Here is a 20,292-nt window from a genome sequence, read left to right on the forward strand (position 1 = left end):
TCGCTGCAGGAGGCTGGCCCTCAGCGCCCAGCAGAAGCGGCAGCCCCATTCTGTCCCTGAGACCCCACCCCCTCAGGCACAGCTGAGCAGCCCGCTGGGGCCCAGGGTTCCTTGGTCTTGGGTTCTGATGCCTTCATTCCCAGAACACGAAGCCAAGGCCAGGAGTCAGGATCTGCTCCCAGGAAGAAGCCTCCATCCCTGGGGAGGGCTTGAGACCCTCTGGGATGCGGCCCAGTCCCCACCCATGGCCACTCACTTCCACCCTGCCCCGGCCCAGCCCTGGCCACCCCAGACGTCTGGCCCTTGTCCTGAATGCTGTCCCCTCTGGCCTCAGCTGTCCTCCTCGCGGAGCGCTATCCTGCTCCGTCTCTGCTCAGGGTCCCCCCAGAGGCCTCCCACTGGGATTTGTCTCCACTTTGCAGTTGCCTTTTGCCCCATATGCCCCGTCCTGTGGTTATTTACCTTCTGGGGGCATCCTCCCGCTTGATTGCAGACTCCTCGGAGGCAGATAAGAGTGGGTGGCTTTCATCTTCCAGCTCCTAACTCCCAGCCCACTGGGCTGCTGTGCTGTGGTCCACGTGAGTCATCAGATGCCCCAGGCGGAAGGCTCGTGGGGGCTCAGGGCCCCAGCTGGGGGCAGAGCACCTCAAGAATCCTCTCAACTGGCTGCAGGCTCCTAGTTCTTGGTGACTTAGTGGGTGGAAGACCCACCTACAGGTTTCCAAGCTGCTGCCTTTCTCTAACACATGGGCGGGTCCTGGCTCAGCACTATTGTTCTCCACCAGCCCTGACCCAGCACCCACTGTGAGCCAGGCCTGTGGGCATCAGCACCGAAGACCAGAAGAGTCGCCAGCCCATGGGGCGTCTGAAGCAGGTGGCACAATTGACCCTCTCAGCCCAGACACCACCCAGGGCCTTCTCCCTGACCTCGGCTACAGCAGATGAGAAGGACACTGTGGGAGAACCGAGTCAGGATGCCCAAACTGGATGACTTCCCTGAGGGTGGTGCACTGCTGAAGGCCCGTGGGTCTCCTTTCTCTGGGATAATGCCAGACTCCAGCAGAAGCTTTAGTCTATTTCTGAATAGAGAAAATCTGCTGAAAAACGTCTATTTTCCAGCTGAATAACAAGCCTTTCAAGAAGAGGAGGATGAAGAAAAGACGGCATGTGTCCAAGTTGAGCTGAGACGGACTGTAAGCCCAGGCCTGCCTAAGGCCCCCACAGTGGGCATCACCAGGGCTGGGGTCTTAGGGGCCGCCAGCTTCCTCCACCCACCTGCCTGCACAGACAGCTCCTGGGCATCAATGCCTCAGCAGTCAGATCCGCCCAGGCTGCTTCTGAAAGAGTTTTGTAGAGAGATTGCTCTTCTGGGGGCGGGGACAGGACACTTATCTCCATCCCCCCACCAACCATCACAGGAGGATGAAAAACCTCAAAGAAAGACCCAGGGGGCAGACACAGGCACAGATCCCAGTGGAGATGCAGGCTCCGGAATTGCAGGCTCCTTTTTGGAAACGGCAGAGGCTCCCCATGTGGGCTTCCCTCACCCCTCCGAGGCCTTCCCAGAAGACTTGGTGGCAGAGACCGTGTCCACTCAGCAAACACCACCGTTCGCTTTGCTGAGTTTGCAGTTTCCCACAGCATGGCTGCTGCCCTGGAGAACAACGGGGCCACGCCGTTATAATAACCAGATTATTGTTGCCTGATGAGTTACAGTTTACAAGACTCACTCATTTATGATTTCGTGGGATTCTCTTGTTTCACTCATTGGGAAGCAGGCGCAGAGAGGTTAAGTGTTCTGGAAAAGGCCCTCCTCTGGGGGTGGAGGGAGGGGAAAGAGAGAGAGAGAGAAAGGATGAGAGTTAATGAGAAAGAGAGGCAGAGAGAGACGTCGAACCAGCTGGGTCTAGAAAGCGCCGTGAGTTGATGTGCTGGAGAGAATCCACGTGTCAGTCCCCGACACCTTATTTCTTCATGGCGATTCCTTTAAAAACACCCGTGGAGCACCTCCTCTGTGGCAGCTCTGAGAAGGCACCAGGGTAGAGACCTGCATGAGAGTTGGCCTCTGCTTTGAGCAGTGCCGCGTGCATGGATAATCCTGCCAGCAAGGTCTTCCTGGACATCTCTGAACACTGAGGGTTGGCGTTGCCAGGGGAGACTCCTGGTCGCCCGCGTCCTATTCAGGTTCTGTGGGTTCCCAGGGCCCTGTGCTCTCTGTCCCCTGCAGGCCTCCCTCACCTCCCCAGCCTCCTTGGACCGGCTGACTCCCTTTCTCCCCAGGCAGCCCTCCAGACCCCTCTAGACAGGGGCAGGCACCCTGCAGGGCGCCCCTACCACATCGTGTGCTTCCCCCACCTAACACATAGCAGTTGCATTCTAGTTATTGAAGTCTTTTCTCTCTCTGGCTGAATCGCAAGCTTTGGAAGTGGGGAGGTGGGAGGAGGGGCCAAGGGCAGTGTTGGTCTTGTTTAGTTGTCTCTCCACATCCTGGCAGTCAACTCTTAGTAACCAATGCTGAATGAATGCATGGATGAATACATAAGCCAACCAGCAGGTACTCTTGAGTCTACAGTCTCCCTCAACTGGCAGCTGATGGATTTCTTTGAAATCAAAAGTGTAGCATAAACCTACCCACTAAAGTGTAGTACAGCCGTCATCACTTTTGGAGGTCTGATCCAGGGTGGGCTGCACTCAGCGAGGCCTGGGGTGCAGCTGGCCGGCATCTCCTCTGTCAGCCACACCCCTGAGTGGAGGTTCCGTGGAGGGGCTGCAGGCCTCAGCTCCGGGTGCCCTCTTCTCAGTGGGAGACAGCGGGAGGGCTGTGCTGTTTCCAACATTCCCAACACTTCCATTGTTTCACACCATTACTGCCGAGCCCCAAGGGCGGATGGATGGAGCCATGTTGTGTGGGCCCTGCTGTTTTCCTGCCCAGGGTGTTTTGGGCAGTGGTTCTGTTTCCCATATTATGTTTCCCACGACCCTGCCAGGTAGCCTCTGATAAAGCACATCTCTTCTGAGTGAGCAATGGCCTTTGGGGACCATGAAGTACCTGTGAGTGTGACTCTGCCAGATGACGGGCAGGTGCAGCCATCAGTCGGACCTGAGCAAGGCTGCATTCCTTACCTGGCTCAGATGTGAATCTTCAGGGCAGCAAAATGTGGATGAGACTGAGTAAGGGGAGAATCAATATGTGTTTTGTTGAGAGAAGGAAAAATACGAGCAGGTCTCATGACAGAGGGGTCAGAGATCTAAATCTTGGAGGGCCCCAGGGCTCAGTTCCAACCACGCCACCCCTTCTCTCTGCATTCTCTCCAGGGGGCTGTATTTCCCTCTTCAACAGAGACAGCCCTATTTTCTGCTTGTTGTCCCTGTGTCCTATCCACTTTCACATTTGCTCCATATTTTTCATCTTAGAGCAATTGAAAATTAAACCTTTATTTTTTTGAAACAGAGTCTCTTTCCATCACCCAGGCTGGAGTGCAGTGGCGCAATCTCGGCTCACTGCAACCTCCGCCTCCTGGGTTCAAGCAATTCTCCTGCCTCAGCCTCCTGAGTAGCTGGGATTACAGGCGCCTGCCACCACGTCTGGCTAATTTTTGTATTTTTAGTAGAGATGGGGTTATACCATGTTGGCCACAGTGGTCTTGAACTCTTGACCTCAGGTGATCCACCTGCCTTGGCCTCCCAAAGTGCTAGGATTACAGGCATGAGCTACCATGCCTGGCTGAAAATTAAACTTTTAATGTTGAAATGATACTTGCATTAACAGAATCCAGGAAGGTTCTGTAGACTGTCCACTTGTGCCTCCAAGCTTCTGCTGTGCTCTCCTCATAGGATGGAGACGCCTGTGTAGGGAACAGGCTCTCTTTAATGATGACTAAATCCGGAAGATGACAGCCACCATCTTCTCTCTCTTCACCACCCCTTCCTAACACAATGTCAGTAACACTTACCTTTCAAGGACAACAGGCAGTTTAGAAGAGAAAAAGTGCCCTTGGAGAAGAGTGGGTTAGAACCAACTCCCGTTGGCCTCCCAGTGTGGTGGGAGGAGGCTTCAGGGTTGGGGCTCTTGCTGGCCACTTGTGGCACCAGCCAGTTGAGCTGCGGCCCACACCATGGCCTGTGAGATGCCATGGTCATCAGCACTTATCAGAAACATGAGAAATTACAGGGTAGGGGATTTTGAAATATTTGCAGGAAATCAGTACAACTTGTAAAAAACAAACAGTCTGAACTCTCTTCTTCCATGGGCTTGGGCATTTATCGTATGGTGTGAATCTGCAACTCTATTTAAATTATGTTTCAACAGAACTTTCTGAATTTGCCTTAAACTTGTGGGTCAGGAATAATTAGAAAAGGCATATCAAGCACTGATTTTTTTCCAGAAAGTTGATGATAATGTTGGCATAATTTGTAATTTATACAAAATACTTATAAACATTTACTAACTACCTCGGGGGCTGTAATGGTGTTGCTGACCACGTAGAAGCCAGGAAGAAATAAAAAGCTACTAAGAGATCATCAGTATTCACTAAGCGGCTGCTTGAAGAACCCCGCACCTGAGGATGATAAATTGAAGGTGCTTTGCAAACTGCTAACAAAGCATGACTTTTCACTTAGCTCAAACGACTATTCTCAGCTAATTTTGCTCATCTTCAATTCTGGGTTTCACTGTGTGCTTACAGAAGGTGAAGTGATAGCTGTTAGTGCTCCCAAGGGTAGAAGAATTTCACGAACCATCAGATGATGCCAGTGTTACATCAGTGTCATTTTCAAGCAGGAATTTTCAAACAGAATCAGTCCATTCCCATAGCAGTTTTATTTTATTTTTTTATTCATTTCATGGAATCCCAATACAACTTGGATGTTCATCCTGTCAAAGGCAAGGCCTTGACTTAATTACTAATGTCACAGGAAAGGCAGTGGAAGAGTCAGCATCATGATAAAATTATTTGTGGGGGAATTATGAATATGATTATATAAGTTTGGGTAAAGCTCGGCATTTGTAGTAAATGTATTATACTTGGAATTGATTATGGTGTACACATCATTTATTTACTTCTTTATTTATTCAAGATGGAGTCTCGCTCTGTCACCCAGGCTAGAGTGCAGTGGCACAATCTCGGCTCATTGCAACCTCCGCCTCCCGGGTTCAAGCGATTCTCCTGTCTCAGCCTCCTGAGCAGCTGGGATTACAGACGTGCACCACATCACCCATCTAATTTTTGTATTTTTAGTAGAGGTGGGGTTTTGCCATGTTGGCCAGGATGGTCTCGAACTCCTGACCTCAAGTGATCTGCCTGCCTCGGCCTCCCAAAATGCTGGGAGTACAGGCATAAGCCACTGCACCCAGCCTCACAGCATTTATAATTGTGTCCAAATTGGACATCTCATCAGTTAAAATAGAAGCTGTTGATGTCAAAATTTATAAATAGTTACATGTACACAGAGTAACTAAACTGCAAATTCCTGGTAATTAGGCTGATGTTGAATTTTTAAAACACTGCAGCTTTGTAGTATGCACTTTCTCTCTCCTGCTCATCATCAATCAGATTCTAGAAATGTTCGGGCCTTCAAAGAATTATTTTGTAAATAAACCTAAGTGTCCTAAAAAGATGGTGAATCTTTCTGCAAACAAGGCCCTAAGTGTGAGTTTAGTTTAGTTCCAAACTAGTTGGAAATATATTATGGGAGGATTCAATAAATGGAGCACCCAAAACCCTCCCCTCCACACCGCCCCCCCCCCCCGCCACACACAGAACTCTTGGCTTTTGAAACTTTTATAGAGTTACAATTATTGAAAACAAAGGTTATGGCTGGGCGTGGTGGTGGCTCACACCTGTAATCCCAGCACTTTGGGAGGGCAGGGCAGGAGGATTGCTTGAGTCTAGGAGTTTGAGACTAGCCTGGGCAACATAGTGAGACCCCCCCCCCCATCTTTACGAAAAAAAGTCTTAAATTTTGCCAGTCATGGTGGTGCATCCCTGTAGTCCCAGCTACTTGGGAGGCTGAGATGGGAGGATCCCTTGAGCCCAGGAGGTTGAAACTGCAGTGAGCCAGTCTGGCAACAGAGTGAGACTCTGCCTCAAACAAACAAATGAGGTTATGAACAGGAAGACACTAAAACTTATTTCTACAAAAACAAGGAAGCAATAAAGTGAATTAAATGATGAGAGCTCACAAAATGCTAATCTAAAAAAATGCAGGCAATTTTATTTTAAAAATTAAAACATGAATAAGAACATTGAAAAATATATTGAATGAAACATATTTGGAACAGATAAGGCTAAGAAATTGATCAGAGCCTGTGAATGTGTGCCGAGAATAAGTATTATTTTACGTTCTCATTTTATTTTCAGATAATCAATACAAAAAGGTTTTTTTCTTTTATTTTTATTTGTTGTTGATGTTGTTGTTGACACAAGGTCTGGCTCTGTTGTCCAGGCTGGAGTGCAGTGGCATGATCTCAGCTCATTGCAACCTCCGCTTCCCAAGCTCAAGTGATCTCCCACCTCAGTCCAGCAAGTAGCTGGGACCACAGGCACCCATCACCGCGCCCAGCTAATTTTTTGTATTTTTTGTAGAGACAGGGTTTTGCCATATTGCCCAGGCTGGTCTCAAACTCCTGAGCTCAAAGTGATCTGTCGGCCTGGGCATCCAAAAAAAGTTTTCTTAAAAACATGTATATGTATATATATATATATACACACACACACACAAAATATGTTATTTTGTTTTCAGAAAGATTGTTTAATTTTTAAAAATATTTTGTGAATAGAACTACTTAATAGCCTCCCAGCTTAATAAAATCAAATCATTGGTCAATAAATGTTTTAGAGAAGCATATATTTTGAATCATTTTAGCCCCCTCCTTTGCTCTCCAAGAAGTCCTGGTTTGGATGAGAAATTACATGGGACCCATTCCAGGGGCTCTCTTTAAGTGCGGTGGCTTTGAAACCTGAGTATGGCTCCCAAATCATTGTTTCCTGCTTCCTTGAGAAGAACCGTCATCTGTTTCTTAGTTGAAAGCAAAACAGCTGCAGTTTTGACCAGGTAGGTGATGGGTTTGGGCTGCAGAGAGAAAACACTACCCTCTTGGAGCTGCAGGGGGCAGTGTGGGTCAGTCCACTGCTGGACATCCTGGGCCAGCTGGAAAGGGCCCTTTCGGGTTTGGTAGGGCCAGAGGGGTCAGCTTGGCAACTCCTGCTCAGAGGCACTGGCCCAGGGATGGCCCCTTGCCCTCAAATGCCCTGAAAGCTCCAATTATTGAGGTGCCGGAGAGAAAGTCAGGGACTGGGAAATGGGGACACAAGACAGCCCCTACACTCTGGGGTCTCCTGGGCTGGTTGAGACGTCCAAAACCCAAATCACCTTACACAGGGCCAGACAGTGTGATGCCAGGAAGGACTCCATCTCAGGTCGCTCAACCTCAAAATCTGGTGGGGTCAAGTAAAGGGTGAGGAGAAAGAGGGGACCACTCCAAAAGAGGAGGCAGGGATGTTGGGAAGTGGACAGGGATCAGGAAAATCCCTTTCCTACCCTGGGTTGTGTACCTCGACCTGCCTTCTGCCCTCCCCCCAGCCCAGCCACCTTTTCCCAGTCTCCTGCCGAGCTCCCTTCCTTGGGCCCTAGTGCAGTGACTTCCTGCAGCTCGCCACCTTGACCCTGCCTTCCTCCCCAATAACCCCCACAAGGAGTGCCTCCCCCACACGCTGCACTTGCAGCCCACCTCCCCTTCTGACAAGGCCCCAGACCCCAGATGCAACTCCTACAGACAGTCTCCCCAGGAATGTTCCACTGTCCTCTCTAATGCAACCTTTCATCTTCAGTAACAACAGGACATTGCTCATAGGATTTCGGTGAGGGTTGATGAGGTCATTTATCTCAGAACCTCAGGTAGCTTATCCCACTTCATAGGAGCCCAGTAACTGGGAGCTTATATTATTGCCTTATGCCTCCAGCTAAAAATCATCCTTATCCCCAGCCTAGAGCCCCCATTCTCCTTGTCTCAGCTAATGAATGATGCTCCCTCCCACCCCAGCTCCCAAGATGGAAACCCCAATACCTTTGTTGCCCCACTTATCACCCACATCCCACTGACCACCACTGCCAGGGACCCTACCTTTGAAATCCTTCTAAACTCCCTCCCTCCTTTCCATTCCCATTGCCTCCGGCTTGGTCTTTCTTAATCCATTGCTTAGACCAATACGTCTCAAATATTAATGAGCAGAGGAACCACCCAGGAATCTTCATAAAAGGTGGGAGGTCTGGGACGGTCCTGAGACTCTGCATTCCTCACGTGCTCCCAGGTGATGCTCGGGCTCCTGGACCACTCTCCGGCCGCAAAGGCTACCCTGTGTCAGGAGCTGACGCGCAGCATCCAGGGCTCCCTTTGGAAACTTTCCTGGCGGCTCATGGCTCGTAGCCAAGATTTTCAAGCTTCAGTCTATATAAAGCCATTATTCCCCAGATACTCGGATTTCTTCCATCTGGAGTTGGGCACAGGAGTGGGCGTCGTTCCTTAGTGCCCCCAGGAGACTCTAATAATGTAGATTGTTAATGGAAAATGAGCCCTTAGGGCCAAGCCAAATCTAGCATGGCATTGAGGACCTACCCAATTCCTCTTCAGACTTTTCCTCCTCACTCATCTTCTCTCACGTGCCAGAGAACTGTGAACTGCCTGGACAGTGGGTTCTGTCTGGGCTCCCTTCACTCCTCTGTCCCCTGGCCTGCGTCTCCCTCTGCCTTCCGTCCTGAATGACTCACTCACTGCACTGCATTTCTGGGGAAGGTTTCATTAACTGCCAAGAGGAATCATTGCTCCCTCACCTTTGCTCCTTGGCACATGGCCTTGTCTCCAGAGCATGGGAGTGGGGTATCAGGGTGGCTGTCCTTCTGCCTGCCCTTCCTCCTCAATGAGCTACTTTAGGGCTGAAACAAGACTATATTCTTTGCATCTCTGGGGCTTACCTGGCTGCCTGACCCAAGAACTTGCCCAGTGAAGAATATTAAAAAGACATCAGATGGAATAAAAAGACAGATTTATAATGAAGTAGATAGCGGGTTGACTGTTGAGGGGAGTAAATATACAACCTGCTTTTTCATAAATAAACTCCTTTTCTCATCTCAGTTCTAGAAATCACATGCAATTTGTGCTCTACATACTCAGCATTTGGTAGGCTCACAAGAGAAACTGATGAAATACAAATCCTTAAAATTCTGCATTTTTTTTTTTTAGATGAGTCTCGCTCTATTGCCCAGGCTGGAGTGCAGTGGTGCGATCTCGGCTCACTACAAGCTCCGCCTCCTGGGTTCAAGCAATTCTCTGCCTCAGCCTCCTGAGTGGCTGGGATTACAGGTGCCCGCCACCATGTCCGGCTAATTTTTTTTTTTTTATTTTTAGTAGAGACAGGGTTTCCTGGGCAGGCTAGTCTTGAACCCCTGAACTTATGATCCACCCGCCTCGGCCTCTTAAAGTGCTGGGATTACAGGCATGAGCCACCGCATCTGGCCCAGCATGATTTTAATCACTGTTTCAAGCACCATTTGGACCAATTCATGTCTGTGCTCACCAGGTCACTTATGCAAGCCCACTGAGAGTGAATGGCCAGGGACTGGCAAGTTGTCATTTGCCTTAAAACTGTTGTGGAAGTCAGTGTGGTGATTCCTTAAGGATCTAGAACTAGAAGTACCATTTGACCCAGCCATCCCATTACTGGGTATATACCCAAAGGATTATAAATCATGCTGCTATCAAGACACATGCACACAGATGTTTATTGCGGCACTATTCACAATAGCAAAGACTTGGAACCAACCCAAGTGTCCAACAATGAGAGACTCGATTAAGAAAATGTGGCACATATACACCATGGAATACTATGCAGCCATAAAAAAGGATGAGTTCATGTCCTTTGTAGGGACATGGATGAAGCTAGAAACCATCATTCTGAGCAAACTATCGCAAGGACAGAAAACCAAACACCACATGTTCTCACTCATAGGTGGGAATTGAACAATGAGAACACTTGGACACAGGAAGGGGAACATCACACACTGGGGCCTGTCGTGGGGTGGGGGGAGGGGGGAGGGGGGAGGGATAGCATTAGGAGATATACCTAATGTAAATGACGAGTTAGTGGGTGCAGCACACCAACATGGCACATGTATACATATGTAACAAAACTGCATGTTGTGCACATGTACCCTAGAACTTAAAGTATAAATATATATATACATATAAAAAACGGGGACAGACCTGGGCTCCAGCTGGTAGACAGGCTTTGAATTCTGCAGGTTGTCACCCATTGCTGGTCATGTCAGGAAAATCACCTGTGGCTCTCCTGAGCACTTCCGGACCTCAGTGTCTAACAGATGAACAAAATGATCTTTGTCTTTCTCAAGGGTGTCGGCCTCCTCTTAGATCACTGAGCATTTGGAGAGGAGGGTTATTAAATTAATGCATGAGATAAGAAAATGTTTCAACTAGGAATTCTGCATCTCTGGAATTGTATTAAACCAATTAATACTCCCCAATCAATTACTCTGTAATTTACTCAAGTATATTAAAGTATTGTGGCAGTGTGCAATAACAGATTTTTAAAAACAGTGTGTGTCTCCGTGGGCAGAGCTGCCTGTCGTGGAAGGGCCAGGGTAGCATGCAGCGGGGGTGAGGGCTTCTGTCTCCAGGGTTCCTGGGTTCAAATCACAGTTCCTCCATATCCTCCAGCCTGACTTTGGGCCAGTTCTCTATCCTTCGGGAACCTCTGTTTCTCAGCCCTGTGGGGTTATTGTGCGGATAATACAGATATAAAATACCCAGCATATAGTAGGTGCTCATGGAATTATTTGTGTATGTGGCTCATTTTACAAATCTAAAATGTGTGTTTTGGAAATAAAAAAAGAGGGAAGAAGTAAAAGTGCTGATTGCCACCATCGTCGTTGTTCTGGGCTAATTGTTATAATATCCTCATAATGGTTTCATCTTAATAGTGGTGATTACTGAAACACAATTAGGATTTTTCTTGCTCATTCAGATGTCTTCTCTAATTACAAGCATTAGTGTTTAACATGTGAGCAGCCGGGGAATGGATGTTTCTTGGCCTCAGTTCTGAAATGGGTCCATTTGCATCCCTGAGGGAGGCCTCAGGCAGGAGAGGGCTGCTAGTGGGGACAGGCTGACCTTGGACGGGGTTCAGGGGGTGGGGAGTGGGGGGGCCACACCTCCACTGCATGTCTGCATTGTCAACAGCAAATCCCATTCAGCAGGTGCCACTGCCCACCTGCACCTGCCAGTGAGCCTCTAGTGAGGGGTTTCCACAGCACCAAGCAGTCACTGCCACATTTAGCGATGCTCTGATGTTTTGGCAAAATGGAGTGCCAGGTGAAGATCTGAGGTGATGGCCCACAGGTCCTCAGCATGAAAGAGCCTTTTTCTGTGCTGAGCCACTTTACAATCTGGGTCTGCCCCTGGGCATTCCCACCCCCTACCCCCAATAAATACTCACCTGTGTCCCAGGGTACTCAATTGGCTCTGTCAAGATGAGCAGACCGTGGCCCCATCCTCACAGAGGCAGCTTACCTCCACTTCACCTGAGAGTTTAGACACGGCCATGGTCAGATGCAAGGGTCAAGCTGGAGCCAGGCAGAGCGTGCTGGAGCCGGACCAAGCGTGTAGGAGCTAGACTGAGTGTGCTGGAGTCAGACTGAGTGTGCTGGAGCAGCGAAGAACAGAGAACTTGGCTGCAGCTGGGTGATGGGGCTGCATGAACTAGGCCCTGAAAGGATCGAGGTTTCCCAGGCAGAGTGAAGGGGGATGAAGAAACAGATTGAAAAGCAGTGTCTTGCTGGGTGTGAAGAGGACAGCGTGGCCAGAGAACAGGGCTTGAATGGGAGGGTTAGAGTTAGCAGGGCGAGTGGAGGGTGGATGGTAGAGGGTCCAGGACGCCAGGCTAGGTCACCCAGATGTGATTTCTGCTAAGTGGTTCCAGGGAGGGCAGGGGTCTGGGATGAGATCACCCTGGGTTCCAGTCCCTGATCTGCCCCCACTAACCATCAACCAAGCAGGTCCTTTGAGTCCTGGTTCCCTCCTTTGAGTGAATGTCCACAGTCAGTGACTGTATCCCCCTGGTGTTGAGAAGCCTCAGTGAGATGATCCATGAAAGTGACAGGCAAAGTTCTTGGCTCAGAGAAAGCCCTGAAATGAAGTTGGCTCTTCTCCTCATCATCACTGCCTGGCACCGGAGGGTCCCACAGCTGCTGCTGGATGACCTCTGAGCCTGTCCCTGCCTCTCTGCAGGTCCACCATGGAGCCCTTGTGTCCACTCCTGCTGGTGGGTTTTAGCTTGCCGCTCGCCAGGGCTCTCAGGGGCAACGAGACCACTGCCGACAGCAACGAGACCACCACGACCTCAGGTAAGGACCCATCCCCCTTTCCCTTTCCCTGGCTGCCTCCCCTACTACCTCCTCCTAAGCTCCTGGGACCATTCAGAGGGTGATAAAGGGGCTTAGGGTAAGAGAAGAATGGTGTGACTGAATTTCTTAGTGTGCTTTTAATAGTTTGTGCCTCTAAAAACAGGCAGGCTAAATAAGCTAGTTTAGCATTTGGTTGTTCAGCAAAGCTTAGTGTTCTGGAGGTGACCCATCTACAACCCCAGCTGAGAGTCAGGGTCAGCCTTGGCTGGAGGCAGGAGTGCAAAAGGGTTAAAAATCCCCCAAAATCCCCTTGTGCAGAAAACCAACCATGAACATACATGGATGAGGCGATGTGACAGTTAATGATATGAACTAAAGAATTATTCTTAGGCCGGGTGCGGTGGCTCATACCTGTAATCCCAGCACTTTGGGAGGCCGAGGTGGGCAGATCACGAGGTCAAGAGATTGAGACCATCTTGGCCAACACGGTGAAACCCTGTCTCTACTAAAAGTACAAAAATTAGCTGGGCGTGGTGGTGGGCGCCTGTAGTCCCAGCCACTCGGGAGGCTGAGGCAGGAGAATCACTTCAACCCGGGAGGCGGAGGTTGCAGTGAGCTGAGATTGTGCCACTGCACTCTTGCCTGGCAACAGAGACTACGTCTCAAAAAAAAAAAAAAAAAAAAAAAGAATTATTCTTAATATTTTAGGTCAGATATTGGCGTCATGGTTAGTTTTATTTTTAAAAAGAAGAGTCCTTGCCTTTTGACATGCCTGCTGAAGGGGTCACGAGTGAACTGTGATGTCTGGGCTTTATGCAGAAAAGAGCAAGAGGGAAGTGGGGGTGGGGGCTTGTGAACAAAGTCACATCAAGAGCCCCACATGATTCCCTAACCCTGGACAAATGTCCTGCAAACCCTGGACAAATGTCCTGCAAATGTACCACTGGCCCCAGGAGGAGGAAAGAGTAAAGATTTCTGGCGACAGAACCTCTAGCAAGGAGAGCAGTTCTAAGCGCCCACCTGTCTTTTTCCTCTTCATGTTGAAACCTCAGAGAAATCCAAAACCCCAAAAATGAGAGACCAGAAGCTGCCCGCAAATATTAACTTGCCTCTTTGCAAGCCAGCCTTTCAGGGGCAGGTCACTGGTGGTTCAAAGAGTTATTTCAACCCACAATCCCGACTTTTCTTCCCAACGCTAATCGACTGGCCACGTAGAAACATCTGACAAACTGCCCGGATGTACCCTCACATCCAGGAGCCACAATGGCAGAACATCCGTTTGCGCAACGGTGGGGAAGAATCTGCCCGAGCTCTGCAGACAGTCCCTCGGGTGGCACTGTGGGCACCAGCAGGAAGACGTCCACTCCACATCTGAGGCTTTTCAGTTTATTTGAAAACAAAATTATTGGGCTCACATATTGCCATAGACATGGGGTGTTACTTGCAGGAGGAGGACACTGTCATGTGACCTCAGCACCCAGAGCAGAACTAAATGTGAAACTCACACCTTGGTCCAGCCTCTGCCAGGGCCTCTGCGTGCTTAGCAAGGCTGCTGGTCCACGCGCAAGAGGGAAATGGGCCTCGGGTTATAAGGCGCAGACGGGCTCATTTGACCTAGAATTGTGGAGGGGAACCTGACCCTGTGAAGTGCCCTTAAATCTTCATCTGACCCCTGGAAGAAGGACGATTTCAGATGATTTCACACGTTTCCACAGTGTGCCAAAATAACAGGAAGCTGTTTCATTTGTTCATCGAACAAAATATATTCAGTACTCATGCAGACAAATTCTTTTACAGAAGGAATTGAAGGTAAATGTTTACAAATTATATAATAAAATGTTATCTATAAAAAATAATATGTAAAAGAACACAGTCGAAAAATGAGTAGAGAATATGACCAGGCAGAATACAAATATCTAATTAGGTTTCACTAATCATGAAAAGATGCTCAACTCTCTAGAAATTAGAGAAATGCAAGTTAAAATGACATTATCATTTTACCTATCAGATGGACCAAAATGAAAAGGGTTGGCAACAATATCCCAGAGAAGAGAAACTGGCTCCATCGCACACTATGGGCAGCGTTCCGCAACCTTTGTGGCACCAGGGACTAGTTTAATGGAAGACAGTTTTTCCGTGGAATTGGGGTGGGGGGTGGTTTGGGGATGATTCAAGTGCATTATATTTATTTTGTACTTTATTTCTATTATGATTACACTGTAACCTATAATGAAATAATTATACAACTCACCATCACGTAGAATCAGTGGGAGCCCTGAGCTTGTGTTCCTGCAACTAGACGGCCCCTCTGGGGGTGATGGGAGACAGTGACAGATCACCAGGCATCAGGTTCTCTTAAGGAGCATGCAACCTAGATCCCTGGCATGCGCAGTTCACAATAGGGCTCAGGCTCCTGTAAGAATCTAATGCCGCTGCTGATCTGACAGGGGGCGGCACTCAGGCGATAATGCCTGCTCACCTGCCACTCACCTCCTGCTGTGTGGCCCAGTTCCTAACAGGCCACAGACTGATATCCATCTGTGTCCTGGGGGAGTTAGAGACCTCCGCTGTGGATGAATGTAGAAGTTGGACACTTGGGGCTGCCATCTTGGCAATTGTGTTAAAATGTAACAGGCGTACAGGCTAACACAGAAGCTGTCCTACAGAAACACTTGCGAGACACAAAGATATATATATATGTGTGTGTGTTGCAGAATTGTAGGTAATAGCAGAAAAGTTGGAAACAACTTAAATGTCCATCCTATTTTGGTCTATCCAAAAAGTGGAATCCAAGCAGCTATTAAACAGAATGAGGAAGCTTATCTGGGCTGACATGGAAACTCTCCAAGACAGACAGCCGTACCAGAAAAGCAAGCTGGAGAACTGCCCCGTGGTGCATTTCATCTGTTTCTTTCATATTTAATGTGGCTATATGGGGACGTGTCTTAAAATTGGTAGCACTTCACAATTATAATCAGTATCATTTTTTTTCTTTCTTAGTGGTTCTTAAAATAACGATACTTTTTACAATCCGTGAAGCTGTAGATGAAACGAGAGGAGTAGTATGGTCTATTTATTTCCCAAACCTGCATATTTATGAACGTAAATTTATAGAAGAAAATGTCAGGAAAGATACGCTTTGAAATCTTAATTATGTTTAACTCTGGCAAAGAGAACAGGTTCCTGAACATTGAAAATTTTAGGCCGGAGTGAGTTGGGACCTTAAACCATTGTCTGCACACCTGTCCTTGAGTGAGCCACATCTTTCCAGTATGGACTTGCTCCGTCTCTAGGGCCCCTGGGGAAGGAGGACTTGGAATGAAGGTGGGAGAGGAAAAGAGGGATGGAGATAAGATAGGGGACACAGTGAGAGCAGCTGTGCCCTGGGGCAGAACTGAGGTAGTCCCTGGAAGACCCCTGCTCTTGGCCAGAGCTCAGGATCAGCTTCCTGAGCAGAGGGTGCTGGGTGGCCACACTCCAGCCAAGGTTGCCATTCTCTTTGTCTCCTCCAAAGTCACATTCAAGCCTAAGGTTTTCAACTTTCAGGATCAGATTCTATGTAAGCAAACACACACACACACACACAAGTTGCAAGTGTACATATGTATAAAATCGGTGTGAACATACACACACTTCACTTTGGGCAATAGCTAGACAGTCATACAGGAAGAAGGCTGCTTCAGGATGACCACCCTGGGGACTGGCCACCCTGACCTCTGTCCCACCCCGTCAGAGCCACAATAACATGAAATGAAAATAGACTGTGACAGGAATTTCTTCTCAGATGACTCCCTGACTCCTGGCTGGACCACATTGGTGCCCAGAGGACATATTTTTGTTTTCTTCCTGGTCCACACCATTAAAAAAAAATGTTTTTAAATTGAATTTCTTACCAATATTTAAAAATCAGAAAATGTTTACATAAAAATATGAATTTCTTCTTTAGGAAAGTGGGAAGAACTAGGCACTGTGGGCACCCCTTGTGCTTGGCCCCAGTGGGCTGGAACTCAGAAGTAGCCATCCCTGCAGGCAGGACATGGGGAGTCCCAACTCCCGCCCCCACCTGGCCTCCCCACACCACCCAGGGATGTTCTCACCTGCCCCTTGAAGGCCACTGGGTTTCTGATCCTGATCTCTGGCCTCCTGAACAGAGGTAGCTACTAAGAAACACCAGGAACAGAGCTGGGGAAGCCACTGGCCCTGTGACCCATCCCTTCTGCCCGTGTGCACGGCCCCTTTCTGGGCTTGGGTGGTTCAGCCCCATCTTCTATGGAAGCACCCATGTCTGTGACTGCAGCCTTCACTACAGGCAGGAAAGTGGAGGCCAGACCCACGGAGGGCTGGTGGGGCCCAGGTGCTCCCTCGTGTCTCTCTCTGATGAGAGGACCCCATGTGTTGGCCTGGAGTAAACTTGGTAGTCACCATCTCTGCAGAAGCTGAGCCCAGAGCCTGACCTCTGTGTGATGCAGAAGTGGGAAGTTTCATTGCCTGGGGCCCCAGGAGATGAGGGCAGATGTACCTGGGTACATTCGAGAGGGAGGAGGGGGACCGAGGCCCAAGCTTTCTGGCTGAGTCTGGAGTGTGAGCAGCAGCCAGGCCCTCCGTGGGGCTGGGCTCCAGGCTGCCCCTCCCTCCGTGTCAGGGGTCTTCCCACTCAGCCTGTCGGAGTTGCTCCAAGGCCCTGGCAGAGTGGAGAGGGGTGCTCTCTGGAGCTGCAAGTGTGGAAGCCTCAGGCCAGCTCACTTCCCCAGGGAAGCTCTGCTGTGGGCAGGTTGGAGGTCAAAGGCGGGGGACTGTGGCAGCCACACCCAGCCACTCATCCTAGCACCAACCCAACCTTGTGTGGGGCCAGAACCAGCTCCTCTGGGCCAGGGTCACAGACACCTGAGTGTGGGGGGCTGCAGAGGACAGCCAGGCTGCCAGGCTACTGACACTGCTAGCCAGATGGGGGAGGCACGGACGCCACCTGGAAGGTGGGCACTTAGTGGGTGGGCCAGGTGAACAGTGCCCTCTCTCATGGCTGGGGCCACCTCCGCATCACAGACCAGCTGTTTCCTCTGTGAACTTCAACATCTAATGGTCGCCCACGTCCCTAAAACTTCATCATTTATGAGAAACGATGGTGCGGACCACTCATAGGGTGCCAGAGTCAGTGCCAGGCCTGGGAGGGTAGAGCATGAGGGAGGAAAAGCCACACCTTCCCTGGGGAGTTTATAACCTAGGGTGCAAGGCGGAAGGCATGAGGGTCCCTTTTAGAATCCAGATGAGGGGTGTGAGGTGAGCGGAGCCTCTGGGGCTGCGGAGCCCTCCCAGTGCCCGGAGCACCCTCGGGAGGCCATGCCAGCCCTCAGGAGGAAGCGCATGGACCCTGCGCTGGGCTCAGGGCAAGTGATTGGTGCTTCTGGGAACTTAAAGAGTTGGAAGCCCAGTCGTTGCCTTCGAGGGGCTTCCCCAGAAACCCGGGAGCCAAGGCAGTCATGCTGAGGCCTGTTCACTCATGGCAGAGCGAGGTTTGCGCTTTGAGGCATCCAGGGCCCCTCTGGGTCCACAAGAGAGGAGTCCAGTGGGCTTCTTGGAGGTGGGGGCCTTTGAGATTGTCCTCGAGGAGTGGGAACATTTTGGTGATGAGGGGGCTGTGTGGCCAGCGGGGGAGGAGCAGGAACAAAGTCCGACATTGGGAGAGTGGGTGGGGTCCAAAGGTGGCAGCGAGGCCACCAGTGCCCCTTGGAATTTGGGCTGATGAGCCAGGGGTGGGTCCTGAGCAGCAACAAGGCCACTTAGCTGGGCCTGGGGCTGTGGGTCTCTTTCTGGGTGAGGAAGGTCAACCTGTCAGGTACAAAGGACACAGTAAGAGGCCGGTGGTGGCTGGGCACTCGGCCTCTGACAGGTGGAATCGGGACCTGGAGGCTCTGAAAGGTGGGGTCACAGTGCGCCAGGGCCACAGGCCTCTGCCCAGCCCCAGGGCCAGGCCGCCTCCCTGTGCCTGAGCTCCTGCCCAAGCCCAAGGGGCCCTAAGAGCTGAGCTACGCCGAGTCAGCCTCCCGTGCTGTCCTAGGACCCTGCAGTGGACACCGGCCCCTTCACCCTTCTCCAGCTTCTTAGCAGGAGAGCCAGGCAGCCAGGCCGTGTAGGGGTCTGGGGAACTCACCCCTGTCATGCCTGCCCCAGGGATCTTGGACAAGTCACCTCACCCACTCCTCAGTCCCGGATTCTTTCTCTGAGTCAACAGCAACAACTAAAGTCGCTTCTCTGTTACCTCGTGGGGCCTTTTCAGGATGATGGATCCACTTTACAAACTATAGTGTGGGGTTCTGGTGTCCAGGAAGAAAGGCTCATGGAGGAGGACTCTTTTGCAAACTGTGAAGTGAGGTCAGGGGTTAGGGTCTTTCTGCTTCTCCTGCAGGCCCTCCGGACCCGGGCGCCTCCCAGCCGCTGCTGGCCTGGCTGCTACTGCCGCTGCTGCTCCTCCTCCTCGTGCTCCTTCTCGCCGCCTACTTCTTCAGGTAGGAGTGTCCCGGGGCACTGACTTGCCCCAACCAGCTCAGAGGAGGAAATGAGCCTTCTGATGCTGTGGGCGTGGGCTGTGCAGCAGAGGGCAGCTGAGAGGCTGGGTGGCCGGGCCTGGGAGACACACAGAGGCCAGGCCTTAGCGCGGCTCAGCCATGAGCAACAGGAGTAGCTTTTCCCGGCTCACCTGGTGGGTATCACTGTGCCGAGCGCTGTTGGCTCTCGGGGAACCTAGAAGTGTGGAAACCTAACACATCCTGTGTCTCTAAGGTTCAGGAAGCAGAGGAAAGCTGTGGTCAGCGCCAGCGACAAGAAGATGCCCAACGGAATCTTGGAGGAGCAAGGTACAGAAGCTGCTCTCTGGCTGGGGCTTGGGGGAAAATGTGTTCTTTTTTAGGAGACACTGAGGTGCTTTCTGTCTTTAACGTTCAAAGTAAATTTTGAGGTGTGCTTGCCACTTTCATCTCACTCTACCTGGTATGATGCTGTCATTTAGAATTTCACTATTTCAAAACTTTGAGGATCATTTTTCTCTCGGGTGTGACATGGACGTTTGAGACATTTTTGTTTGTGGCTTTTTTTAGAGAGACTGTTCATATCCTGTCGTTTTCACAGGGTGTTGACATGTAACACTTTTCAGTGAGGCCTTACAATCATTCTCAGATAAGGCTGTCTGGCTCAGAAACTATTCAGCTGCATTTGTACTGCTTTAGGATCCAGCTGGAAAAAGGGACTCGCTCTCCTAAAGTGCTTCATGTTTACAGAGCATCAGAGTCAGCTGGGAGCATTTCCAACTTTTCCATCCGAAGTACAGTTTCGAACTTGTTGTCGCTACTTACAAAGGAACATTGTTTTTCTCTCCATACATCGAGATGAGATGACCGAGAAATGTGTGTAAGGCAGAGGCCACAAAAATATTGCTTCACACCCCAGTGACTACAACTTCCTGGAGTCAGCTTCCTACCTAACTGCAGTCAGTTCTATGGTTTGGGGGAACACACGTGCCGTCAGACTAAAATAGACTCTTAAAACGGACCCTTAGATCATTAAAAGAATATCACCAACAAGGACCCAGCTGAAATGTAGCCTCCCAGCGCTCGCGGGACCCGAGACCTGGTTAGACGATAATGTGGCCCCAGGTGCTGTCTTCCTGCCCTTGTTCCAGTCCCCGGTTCCCTGCCCTGAATGTTTCAATAGCAGGAACGGAAGGAAGGAGGGTGCGGCTAGTGAGTAGCAGGGAAGCTCAGCATCACTCATTCTGATCCCATCTGTCACTTGGAGGAATGAGTCTTGGGTGAAGTTTTTGGCTGGGCTTCAGAATGGCTCTGCAGGTGGGGACAGGCCCTTTTGCAAGTGTGACAGCTGGGTTAT

General features: G+C 50.1%; 1 protein-coding gene across 9 annotated transcripts in view; it reads left to right on the plus strand.

Annotated features, from left to right (window-relative positions):
* Nucleotides 1-20,292, plus strand: part of PTPRE (protein tyrosine phosphatase receptor type E) — a 179,385-nt gene that overhangs the window by 122,234 nt on the left and 36,859 nt on the right. For 6 of the 9 annotated variants that reach the window (XM_034931704.3, XM_034931705.3, XM_055093478.2 and 3 more), the window contains 3 exons: nucleotides 12,299-12,414; nucleotides 18,818-18,917; nucleotides 19,192-19,265. In XM_034931704.3, coding sequence (XP_034787595.1) covers nucleotides 12,306-12,414; nucleotides 18,818-18,917; nucleotides 19,192-19,265 — 283 coding nt within the window. In that variant the 5' untranslated portion in view covers nucleotides 12,299-12,305. Of the gene's footprint in view, nucleotides 1-12,298; nucleotides 12,415-18,817; nucleotides 18,918-18,978; nucleotides 19,112-19,191; nucleotides 19,266-20,292 lie in introns of those variants that run through there. The other 3 variants (XM_055093480.1, XM_008969343.4, XM_055093481.1) reach the window with 1 other exon arrangement.

The sequence above is a fragment of the Pan paniscus genome, chromosome 8, assembly GCF_029289425.2.
Source record: "Pan paniscus chromosome 8, NHGRI_mPanPan1-v2.0_pri, whole genome shotgun sequence".
Lineage (NCBI taxonomy): Eukaryota > Metazoa > Chordata > Mammalia > Primates > Hominidae > Pan > Pan paniscus.